This window comes from Carcharodon carcharias, chromosome 9, assembly GCF_017639515.1.
Source record: "Carcharodon carcharias isolate sCarCar2 chromosome 9, sCarCar2.pri, whole genome shotgun sequence".
Taxonomy (NCBI): Eukaryota; Metazoa; Chordata; class Chondrichthyes; order Lamniformes; family Lamnidae; genus Carcharodon; species Carcharodon carcharias.
Window position 1 is genome coordinate 158,163,964 of NC_054475.1, and position 12,947 is coordinate 158,176,910.

Consider the following 12,947-nt stretch of genomic DNA (forward strand, 5'->3'; position numbering starts at 1 on the left):
CTGTTTCGGCGATGGCGATTGGCTGGCCGCCGGCCGCTGAGCTGGTGGGCCCACCCGACCATCAAGGGCAAAATTCTGCCTCAGGACATGATGGCCAAGGAAGGTGTGGTCATTACATGGCTAAAAAGGTTGATTATCAATCTGCAAGTCCTTCCAAGATGCATATGGCTTATGGTAAGAGCAGGAGAGCCTCCTAGTCAGCCATGCTTAATGTGGAATGGTGCCTCTCAAGTTATAGCCTCTGGCTTCAGGCTAGCGACCTGTTCCAAGGGAAATCGGCTACAAAAACAGATGTGCTTTGTTTGTCTCATGCATCTCTAGATGCAGGAAGACTTCCAAGGATTCTCTTACTGTCCAAAATCCATCAGCCCCAGTCTTGAACCTAGTCAATAACTGAGCATCTGTAGCTGTTTGGGATAAAGAATTCCAAAGAAATTTCTCCTCAGCTCAGTCATGAATTTGAGCCTGGTGCCTGTGGAAAGTTTAAAAAATAGAACTGTACTTAAATTGTACTGATGTGACATTGCAGCAAATCATGGTTGAGACTTGCATAAGGACAAAAGTTTGACACATAATTTGCAGCACCCCCATGTAGGACATGCACTATCAAGTGCATCCCTCAGGTTTTCCTTTCATCCCTCCTTTCCTGTAGGCAATGGCGGGATGCTGGGATACTGTTCCTGAAGTGCCAACAGGTTTCTGGTATCTAACCCAAATGACCATTATTTCTGAGCTCAGGCAACATCAATAGATCATTCCATCATGGGACATCACTGCCCAGTTACATTCAGGGGTGAGAATTCTTCATCTATTCTTCCCTGCTTTATGCAGAGTAACAAGACCAACCACTGCTGCCATGCCCAAGGGGTAATTTAATGCAATCCAGGAATGGAACCTGGGATCTTCCTTGTCTCTGCAGCTTGGTATCACACCAGCAGGTACACTTATTGATATAAGGTCCTCAGTGCCTCAGAAATCATTCAGATTTGTGTTTTGGGTGCATTTACATAGGTTAATACACAACTAACTTTTTTCAAAATGTAGATAAAAGTAAAATGCTACAGATGCTGGAAGTCTGAAACAAAAACAGAAAATGCTGGGAAAACTCAGCAGGTCTAGCAGCATCTGTGGAGAGAGAAACAGGGTTAACGTTTTGAGTTTGTATGACCGTCCTGAAGGAGGGTTTTCTGTTTTTGTTTGCAAAATGTAGGTTAACTGGTAGGATTGTTGGCCTGTAAAGGTATGCGTTACTTCTGGATAGCGAATCACACTGTAACATTGGAAGAGCATTGCTAAAGGGCTAATTGGACTGGAGGTTCAACAAATTTATCACTGAAAGACACATTTAGGTCTTGATTCTGTGATCATTTCCTTGTTACTCGAAAGACAATAAAGCTACAAATATTTCAGAGAAATGCTTACCAAGCTTTACTTCCGCATTCTCGGTCAGTAACACATTCTGTCCTTTGATATCACGATGGATAACATGGTGGGAGTGAAGGTGGGCCAGTCCCTGCAAGTACAATTCAACATAAAGACACACTGTAAGTTACATGGTACAACATGGAGTTTTGCCTGTACGCTACACGCTGATTCACCAAACCTGATGGCCATTTGAATGCTGAATATATCAAGAATTTACAAGGCTTCAGGGTCCTAATGTGCTTCACTTTATTATTACCTTTGATATGTGGGTAGATGCAGGAGCTAAGGTCCCACAACCAAGAAACAAAATAAATTACCAGTTAATTTGCTTTTTATAGTGATATTTGAGGGAGGAATGTTGTCCTGGACACTGTGTGCTTTCTGCTTTTCTGTAATCTTTTGCCTCCACCTGAATAAACAAATGGGGCATTTGCCTCAGTTACAGGATGTTTCCTCCAACAATGTAGCACTTCCTCAGTACCGCATTGAAGTGTCACCCTAACTCTACCTTCTGACTTAAATGTGAGTTTTGCCAATTAAGCCAAACTGAGGGTTATATACCAATGTATATAAAAAGCACAGTGACTGTATGAGATAGAACGTTTGTGTTAGAAACTATGGAAATGAGCCACTTAATATTGTGCGTGACTACAACTTGCTTTTGTACAGCGCCTTTAAAATAATGAAATGTTCACAAGGTACTTCACAGAAGATTTATTAGATGAAATTTGACACTGAGCACAGAAGGCGATATTAAGCTAATAACTAAAAGCTTAGTTGAAGAGATACGTTTTAAAGAGTGTTTTAAAAGAGGAAAGAGAGGCAGAGAGGCTTAGGGAGGAAATATTCCAGAACTCAGGGCCAAGGCAGCTGGAGGCACTGCTGCCAAATGTGAAGTATTTAATATCAGGAATGAGCAAGAGGCCAGAATTGGAAGAGTGTAGGGAACTATAGAGATAGGGAGGGCAAGGCAGTAGAGGGATCTGAAATCAAAGAAGCGAATTTTAAAATCAAGATATTGCTGAACTGGGGTTTAGTGTAGGTCAGTGAACACAGCAGTGATGGTGAGCAGAATTTATTGCGAGTTGGGTTATGGATAGCAGAAACAGATCACAAGCAAAAGAAGAGTCCTTTAATGAGAATGGATCTTTGGGTTTGACAAAATAGTCCCCTATCTCATCAACCACAGCAGGTGAATATTGTTAAAAGTTCTGATTTGGAGTGGCAACACTGTTTTTCTGGAATGGTTTCAAAAATAATAAACTTCTGTAACAGAAGCATTCATTGGCTGACAAAGAGTAGAAGCTGATCAAACTAAGCTCCTTAGGAGTCGACATAACTTAATGGAACTAGTTAGACAAAATATATTTTCGTAATAGGAACTGTTGTAACAGGATTAGCGGAAAGTCAGATATATCTTGCTGCACCATTTGGAAGATTCCCTTTAAACATAAAGAGAATGACATTGGACATTAACGGGACACAGCTCGCACGGTGTCACATCGATTGCCAGTGATGTTCCTTGCTCTATATTCAGACCCGTGGACTTCTACAGAACTAAACATCAGGCATGTTTTCTAACAGTAGGCAAATGCAATTCTGTCTGCTTTATGTTCCCTACCCAAATCCAATTTCACCCCCAGAGAATATGCATGGTAAACTAATAGGTTCTTCGGAGGCCTTTTAGATTATTTATGATAATTTTACTAAAATCCCAAACCCTGAAAAGCCTAGCTGCTTTAAATTCAAGTTCCTCAACACCCCAACACCCCCTCAATTTCCCAGCCTGAAATATCTAACTCTGGAACACCCCCACGACTACAGCCATCAACCGCTATGATACACAGTCCCCTAAAACATAATAAGTCACAACTGTAAACTATCGCTGGTGATGGTGCATTTCTGAGGGGTGTTTAAAGCATGCAGTGCCATTCCTGTCAGAAAGGCAAATAATTAAACAGTATATCAGAACTAGTTGGAAGATAATGATCTGCTAACACTGCTTAAACTTCAGACCTTCACACCTAAGCAACACAAAGTGTGTTTATTGACGATCCACCTGAGACAGTGCTGAAGTGGCAGCTCGATAAAAGGAGTTTTCTGATTGCAATTCCTACTTACCCGAAGAACCTCTCGACAGATATACGCTATCCAGTCTTCTTTCAAACAGTTCCCCTTAGTTTTCTTGACCAGATCAGTCACAGAGCCTGCTCCACAGAACTCCATTACCAGCTAAAATCAAAAGCACAGTGAGAAGAAGGGGTGGGTTTTAATATTACACCATATGTCATTCATGGAGACTTATGGATAATTTATAAAATTTCTGCATACATTCAGGCCATTCAGTCCATTTGCTCTAGGTTGATGTTTACGCTCGACATAAACCTTTTCCCCTCCACCCACTATCAACACAATCAGTGTATCCTTCTGTTCCTTTCTTCCTCATGGGTTTATCTTAAATACCTCTATGTTAGTCAGCTCAGCTATTCCATGTGGTAGTGAGTTCCACATTCTAACAATTAACTGGATGATGAAGGTTCTCCTGAATTCCCTGTTGAATTTATTAGCGACCCTTCGTTTTGGATTTCCTGACAAGTGGAAACCTCTTCTCTCTGTCTACTCTACTGAACTGCTTCTCATTTCAAGAGAGCTATAGCATTACATTGACATGACGTGGAAATATGCTGTTTGACCCAATCCACATAATCACAGTCCTCCTCCCATTACCTTCCTTTCAACCAATTTTTAATCCAATTTGTTCCCTTGTCCCATTGCCATAACCCTTAATCTCCAATTGCCCTCCTGTCAAAAGCTTTCTAAAAGTCGATATACTTCCCCACGTCCAGCACTGTCCTGCCTCCCAAAGGATTGCAACAAGTTTGTCAAACTTCATCATCTTTTCTAAAATCCCTGTTGGCTGCTCCTAATTATATTCTCTCTTTCTAGATATTTAGCAATGTCTACCTGAAAGTCAGGCAAATCTGTCAAGTGGCTTTGTGGTCTTGTAATTTTTGGACCAGCTCCTGAAGAAAGCAGGAAGCACCTGATCTGAGAATCCAACTTCTCAGAGCGGCCACTGGGTTTGTCACTTGCGCAGCGCCAAGCAACATACAGCGCATGCTTTTGCAAAGTGTTTATTGTTCAGCAATCCTGACGTTCTGATACGTCAAAACTGAAGCTCCTTCCGTAGCTAATGCAAAACAATGTCATTGTGCTTTGGATGAAATGATTTGCACTGGCTATTCCCAAACAACCAGGAAAGGGTACACTCGATTTTAAGGGTTATAGCTGGAAGGGTTGTGGCTTGGAGATTCCTTTGCGTCAATTCTTTTTAGAAACAAACAATGAAAAGATGGATATTTTGTAATTCTATCAAGCCAGTCAGATTTGAGATCAGGCATGTGTCCACTAATAAATGAAAGAGATGGGTGCAATTGTGATGCAAGATGTCGAGGAACTCACTGGATATAGTTCTGAGGAAGTAATGTACAATTAAGCTGCCGAGTTTAAATATTTCTATTAGTGCTGGCTGACTGAACAAAAATAAGGAGTAATTTAAAATTATCTGTTGGAGTGGGCAGGAAAGTGGAGTTGAGGGAGAAAATCAATCATGATCTCATTGAACGGCAGAGCAGGTTCGATATGCCGTGTGGGTCTTACTCCTGCTCCTATTTCTCATGTTTGTATGTTCTCAAATTATCTTTGATTGTTCTGACAATAGTCACACGTCAAGATTTAAGGACTGATCTAGAACCAAATTTTGAAATTGGTTTATTCATTTTTTTCCTTTAGAAACCTCGATAAAGAGGCAGAATGACCACAGTTCAGGAAGGCGAGAAGGGAGTGATAAAAATGAGTTAAGTAGTGGTGAAGTGATGTGAAGCCTGGGGCTTAATGACCAGGCTGCAAGAGAAAGTGAAGACTGAAAGGCCTAAGCTACATATTTATTTGCCAAAATTCAAAATATTGTCATACATCCAATAAAGCTCCTGCTACTGAAGGTTCTAGTAGCACTCAACATTAAAAGCTTTGTATAAAGGTTATGATACAATAGTGAATATTATACACAAAGAATTAAATGTAAGTGGTGGTGTTACTGAAGTAAACAAATGCAGCACAAGTAAATGTTTTATTGAATTTCTTGTGCTAAAAATGCCTTCAGGCGTTTAACCTGTTTATTTTATCAGTAGTGACATTCTGCTTGAAGATTCCCAAGTTTCTGCAGCCCTTTATGTCCTAACTTCCTCAAGGAACTGAACAGCTGTACACATGCCTTATATTAAAAGTCCCGCACAGTTTTGTTAATGCACTGACATTCACATTTTCATGACAATGTCGCCCTGTTGGATTAATTAAGCGCTTAACACTATAGCTGTGCAATCTCCCAAGAAACTAATGGGCAGAATTTTTCAGTCAGTGTGCAGGGGCGTGCGTCCCGACACCATCGCACAGCCCTGCGATCAAGTGCCCCCCGATATGTAAATGGCTTATATTAAGGCCATTAAGAAAGCAATTCATGCAATTAGTAACGCTGCCCGTCCAACCTTAAGGTGGACGGGCAGGCAAAAAGCCCAAGCGGCCTTCACACTTTTTGAGGAAACCTCATCCACGAGCGGGATGAGATTTCCTAAAGCTTATATTAAATGAATAAATAAGTTTTCATAAAAATAAAAAAGATGTCCCATCTCACGTGACACAGTCACATGAGAGGGGACATGTTTAAATACATTTTAAAATCATTTATTTAATTATTTTAATATCCATTCAATTGCATGCATAAAACAGCGCTGGCCCTGACTCTCCCTCCTCCCCCTCCCGCCTGCACAGGTAGCGCTGAGTGCTACTGGTTACGTCTTAATTGACCCGCCCGCGTAAAATGGTGGCGCGGAGCCGAACTCGGGTGGCAATCGGCACACGAGCTGGGACATGTCCATTAATGTTAATAAAACTTTATCCAACACTTTAAAAACGTTCATGCAACCTCATCCCACCTGTGGATGAGGTTCCATGAAAAATGCAAAAGCCGCCTGGGCTCTTTGCCTGCCCACCGCCCCCCACCACCCACCCCCCCACCAACCTTAAGGCTGGACGGGCAGCTCAGGTCAATGATTTAATTGATTGTTAAGTGGCCTTAATAGGCCTTTGACAGTTCAGCGGGCACGCAGCCGAGTCTGAAAATCTGAATGATGCGCGGTGATGCGGTGAGGCCCCGCCCGCCTCGCTGAGCCAAAGGTTCGACCCCGTGTTTACGTTTTTAGCATTTCAAACCTAGTTTCCCTTCTGATACATTAAAGCGCCCAGACCAGATTGTAATTCAATTAAAACCCAGACACACACACACACCCATACGCACAGAGATCCAAAGCCCACCATTAACCTACCTTTACAATAAATCACAATAATATTATGAAAATTATTATATTTTCATGACATTAACCAATGATAATATATTCAAAATCTGAAAGAGGGGTGATTGAGCAGGTTCCATTGCAAGGTTTGTCCCTAAGTTTCATTTCACTCCTGTGGCTTTGTAGAACGTGTAAAAGCCTTGGTGCTGTCAAATAGCATGGAACATACAAAAACACTTACCCAGAGCTGGTCTTCATGGCTTGAAGGATTTGTTCTTATGAAAGCACCATAATATGTTGCAATATTCCTGTGATGAGAATACTTCTTCAGCATGTTAATTTCCAGCTTGATTTCCTCCTCTTCGTCCTGTTTTATGGGAAAAGTGTTTCAACGTTAATAGAATCGGCCCAGAATTTGTGGGGTTTTTGATTGTGAACTGTCAGCGTCTGAAACTGATCACAACTTCAGGATTCACGCAAATGCAGACGAATGCAGGAGTTGTGAAGAGTTGTGGTCTGACATTTATGGCTCTGCATTTTTCTCCCCATGTTCTCTCCTTACAGAAAAAGGAAATGCAGGAAAGACGGTCGATGGAAAGTACTGTCCACTTCTATCTTTTACAAATGCAAGAGATATCTCATGGTGATGGCCCATCAGTTCTGATATAGGATTATCGACCTGAAACAGTAAATCTTGTTTCTCTCTCCCATGGATAGTGCCTAACCTGCTGAGTGTTGTCAGCACTTGTTGGTCTTATTTCGGATTTCTAGCATCCGCTATGTTCTGCTTTCAAACTCATGGTGATGGTTGTTTTGAATAACCATTGTCCCTCAGGTCACCTAATCAGACAATGTCATTTACAAATTTACAATGTATTCCACCCTTCGTTTATTTCACCCCACCCCCACTAGAGCTACCTTGCTTGTCCTGCTCTCCACCCTTAATTAGCACATTCCTTTAGATAATATCACCACCTTCAACACCTCTTTGTTCTTTTGTCTGTGACATCTTTTGGTTATCTCCTCCTATCACTGCTTGCTTGTCCCAACAACACCCCCCCCACCCCCCTTAAACCAGCTTATATTTCACCCCTTTCCTAATTTTACTTAGTTCTGTTGAAGGGTCATGAGGACTCGAAACGTCAACTTTGCTCTTCTCGGCCAATGCTGCCAGACCTGTTGAGTTTTTCCAGGTATTTTGTAATGTCATTTACAACATGACTGCATTCATTAGCACAAAGTTGCAAACGATAGTTGCTTTTCCGTGCTAAGGTTGGCAGCCAGGCTTGTCAGGAGCACCAACTCTCCCAGTCTTCCAGCTGAAGCACCAACTTCGAAGTAAGTGCACAGAACCATTTTATAATGTGCATCATCAGAGCATGGCTGAATGTGGAGATTCAAAACTCCTACTCATTAGCAAAGGCAATTTACTACCTTCATTTCATCACACATCAAGAAATGCAACACACTACATGAAATTATAAAAAATGAAAATGAAGGGCAGGGAAAGACCAACTAGTCCATCGGCCATGCCTCATACCCATGGTGCCTGAGTATTCTGATGAGGCCTTTCCAACTGTCCAACTCCTAGCCCCAATAGCGACTTAATCTCCTGGGAGAGATAGGCCCAGATCTTCCAAGTAGTGTCAATCATCATAGGATTGCTGCTGCGCTTGTAAATTCTCCTCACCTGACACTGCTCCATATTTCTGCTGGGCTCCTCTGGGCCTGGCTTCCACTGAAATGCACAACGCGGTGCAGTGTCTACCAGGGAACTCCATTAAAGTGATGTGGAGTCGGAGAAAACAGAGTCTTGGGTGAGCTGGGTAGCGTGGATCAGGCGGGCAGAGTGGAAAGGTGAGTGAAATGGGTAAATAGGTAGGGTGATAGGTGTGTGAGGTGGGTAGAATGGGTAAGTGGGTGAGGTGCGTGGGTAGGAGGTTCAGGAGATATTTGCGTCAGCTTGGGAGGTGTAGTCAGGTCGAGGGATAGTCAGGAGGTCAGTGGGGGTAGTTGGGAAGGTAATTGGGCTGGGTCAGGGAGTAGTCAGGTGGTTGTGGAGATGGTTGGTGAGGTGGCCGGGCAGAGTGATCTGGAAGGGTCATCGGGTTGGGTCGGGGGGTCAGGGGGGTAGATGGTGGAGGAGGTGGTGGTCAGTGTGAGTGATGGGGTGGGGGCCAGTTCATGAGTTAATTACATCGGAACTGTCCAGAGTCTCTGACCCTATCTCAGAGTTGGAGACATATGCATAGAGTCCCGGGAGCAGAGGAATTGCACTTCAGAAGTTGGTACATCCCACACAATTCCCATGTTGGTCCACGCATCAGGACTTTCAAAGTGTCCTGATGCATCTCTCAGTCCGATGTCCGGTCTTTGACAACCATAATATTCCACCCAATCAAGGAAAACAGAGTCAACAAGGAAACAAAGAAATCTGGAACATTCCTCTCGGATTCTCCTCTGGTGAGAGCTATTCAGGAAATGAGATTGAGCACTCTCATCAGTCCTCAGTATTCATGAACAGAAGTGACAAAACTGCCATTGGACAGCTTGTGATTTTTCACTCAATAATTTTAATGGATAGAATGCCCAGGGTTCAAGCTCAAGATTTCATGTGTCACATGACCGAAGATTATCACATCTTCCGACAAGCACAGAATCGGCCTTTGTATTTCACAACACCGCAAATGAATCTCAACGAAAGCATATGTTTTATGTCAAAAGTGACTAGTTTTCAAAAATGTACCGTTTGTTGCCCTTAAGTTGAGTTCCGTAGAATTTTATATTTAAGTATGACGACTAAAATGAGTAATATTGGTTTGTAACAATATGGCTAGTTATGGTGAAAAGAATTTGAATTCAGGCAGAGTTCTAGATGTTCATGATGCTTATTTACAACCGATGTTCATTTGGTAAAGTCATGGAAATCAAGTCAAAATGTTACATTTCTTTACAACAACAAGAATTTATATAGTGCCTTTGATGTAATAAAACACCCTGGGTGCGGGTGGGAGGTGGTGGAGGGTGGTTGGTCATTGAACAAGAATTGAGACTGAGCCATGTAAGAAGATTTAAGTCAGGTGACCAAAGCTTGGTCAAAGAAGTGGGTTTCAAGCAGCATCTGTCATGAGACTAACATTTTTTCATTATATTATTGTGGCTTATTGTAAATTAGGTTTATGGGTGTGAGTGTAGATAGTTCTGTCTGTGTGATTTAAGTAAATTAGCGTCAGAAAGACTGCAAACTCCAAAATTATCAAAAGAAATTAGAGGTAATGGGCATTTGAAATGCTAATGAGTAAACATAGATGAGGGCTTAGCATGTAGGGCATGAAGGAAATTTGCATTGTTAGATAAGTGAAGGGGTTTTTTGGGTTTCAAAGGGATGATAGGATATTTACAACTAACAAGGTAAACAAGGCCAAGCAGTATGTCTATTTTTCCCAAAGGTACTGACCATATTGGCAACATGAAAGATTTTTATATTATGGGAAAAGTTAATTTCCAAAGACATATAGTACAATGGAATTTACAGGCTAAAGAGAGAGAAACATATAAAGAAGAGGGAAGGCTATTTTGAGGGGGCGGTATGTAAGATCTAAAAGCACTATGTAAAACAGCCATAGGAAAGCCTCCATCCACTTTTGCAGAAGTGCCATGTTGGTAGCCAGTAACCAAAGGTGGAGGAAAGCATTTGGAATTCCATTGTCGAATGGGTGCTGTGGTAAGCTTGTTGGCTTGCCTATTTGAATTTAAAATCTATTTTGGGGCTGTTGCCTTAAAGGGCGTGTGTAGTTGGGAATCAGGTTAATTAGGAAGTTTGAGATTTGTTAAAGTATTGAGTAACTGTAATCTTATGTATATACTTGAAATCTTTTTTGTTAATAAATATTTAAATTTAGTTTTTAAAATTTTTAAAGGGGTTAGTGGACTCATTATTTGTGAAATCAGTGCACAAATCTTCTCATGATAAATACAAATTGCAAAAACATTGTGATAGCATGGTCAAGTTTCCCTTGTGGATTTAGTTCACTAGGCACACATCAACTGCCATGTCATAACATATCTTAAAGGAGGAAAGCAAAGTAGAGAGACGGAGGTGTTTAAGGTAGAAATCCCAGAGCTTCAGGCCTAGACATTGAAAGGCATATCGCCAATGGTAGAGTTATTAAAACTAGAGATGGTCAAGAGGCCAGAATTCGATGAGCACAAATATCTTGGAGGGTTATGGGGCTAGGGGAGATTACAGAGAGAACTGAGGCCATGGAGGGATTTAAAAACATGGATGACAATTTAAAAATCAAGGCATCGATTGAGCACAAGGGTGATAGGGGAATGGGTGCAACTTAGGACATGAGCAACAGAGTTTAGGATGACTTCAATCTTACAAAGTGGAGAACACGGGAGGCCAGCCAGGAATACATTGGAATAGTTATGTCTAGAAGTAACAAAGGCATGAATGAGGGCTTCAGCACTAGTTGAGCTGAGCAAGGGGCGGAGATAGGCAATGTTACAGACATAGAAATAGGTGGTCTTAGCGATAATGCGAATTTGAGGTCGGAAGTTCATATCAGGGTCAAATGTGACGCGCAGGTTGTAAACAAACTGGCTGAGCCTCAGGAAGTGACTAGGGAGAGGGATGGAGTCAGTTGCTAGGGAACAGATTTTGCAGTGGGAACCAGAAACAATAGCTTCAATCTTCCCAATATTTACTTGAAGGAAATTTATGCTCATCCATCAGTATTTGTCAGCTAGGCAGTCTGGTAACTAACAGATGTGAGGTCTTCTGAATAGGTGAGATTAACTTCAACCAAATGATGTAGGTTTATTGAAGCTTAAGGAGTTTGATTAAGATGTGCATCAACTCCTGAAGAAACAAGCAGAAATCACACGGATGCTTTTTTTCAACACTTAGACTATCCGTTTTGTACTTGATCAGTATCACTAGAATCCAACAACCTATCTCTTATACATTGTTAGGTATGGACCTTATGGGCTGAATGTCCTCCTCCTGTTCCGTAATGACTCTAGGCTTCTAGGATTGCATTGTACTGATGTCTCACTTTGAGAGTGCAAATCTTTAGCTGCTGTTCTAACATCAGCAAATGTTAATACTTCAGTTTCAGAATGAGAATTATAAATCTTCTCTCAATGTTTCAATTTGACATGAGGGGAGCATTGACATAATTTTTGGTGATAGACTGTCCACCAATATTCATTGCAAACCTACTGACTCCCAGAGCTACCTCGACTACAGCTCCTCACACCCCACTTCCTGTAAGGACTCCATCCCATTCTCTCAGAACCTTCGCCTCTGTCGCATGCCAATTTCACAAATAGTTCCTCTGACGTGTCTTCCTTCTTCCTTAACCAAGGTTTTCCACCCACGGTGGTTGACAGGTCCCTCAACTGTGTCCGGCCCATCTCCCGCACATCAGCCCTCACACCTTCCTTTCCCTCTCAGAACCATGATAGGGTCCCCCTTGTCCTCACTTATCACCCCATCAGCCTCCACATTCAAAGGATCATCCTCTGCCATTTCCACCAACTCCAGCATGATGCCACCACCAAACACGTCTTCCCTTCATCCTTCCTGGCGGCATTCCGCAGGGATTGTTCCCTCTGGGACACCCTGGTCCACTCCTCCATCACCCCCTATACCTCAACCCCCTCCCATGGCACCTTCCCATGCAACCGAAGAAGGTGCAACACCTGTCCCTTTACTTCCCCATTCCTCACTGTCCAAGGGCCCAAACACTCCTTTCAAGTGAAGCAGCATTTCACTTGCACTTCCCTCAATTTAGTCTACTGCATTCACTGCTCCCAATGCAGTTTCCTCTACATTGGAGAGACCAAACGCAGACTGGGTGACCACTTTGCGGAACATCTTCAGTCTGTCCGCAAGCATGACCCAGACCTCCCTGTCGCTTGCCATTTCAACACTCCACCCTCCTCTCATGCTCACATGTCCATTCTTGGCCTGCTGCATTGTTCCAGTGAAGCTCAACGCAAACTGGAGGAACAGCACCTCATCTTCCGACCAGGCACTTTACAGCCTTCCAGACTGAATATTGAGTTCAACAATTTTAGATCATGAACTCTCTCCTCCATCCCCACCCCCTTTCTGATCCCCCTTTTTTCAATAATTTTTATAGATTTTTCTTTTCCTATCTG

At 42.3% G+C, this 12,947-nt stretch overlaps 1 protein-coding gene across 7 annotated transcripts in view; it reads right to left on the minus strand.

The window, feature by feature from the left end:
• si:zfos-2326c3.2 (mitogen-activated protein kinase kinase kinase kinase 4) overlaps positions 1-12,947 on the minus strand; it is a 280,244-nt gene that overhangs the window by 163,527 nt on the left and 103,770 nt on the right. For 6 of the 7 annotated variants that reach the window (XM_041195371.1, XM_041195368.1, XM_041195369.1 and 3 more), the window contains 3 exons: positions 7,015-7,140; positions 3,547-3,657; positions 1,423-1,513 (listed from right to left, as the gene is read on the minus strand). In XM_041195371.1, the coding sequence (XP_041051305.1) occupies positions 1,423-1,513; positions 3,547-3,657; positions 7,015-7,140 (328 nt within the window). The remainder of the gene's footprint in view (positions 1-1,422; positions 1,514-3,546; positions 3,658-7,014; positions 7,141-12,947) is intronic. The other variant, XM_041195370.1, reaches the window with a different exon arrangement.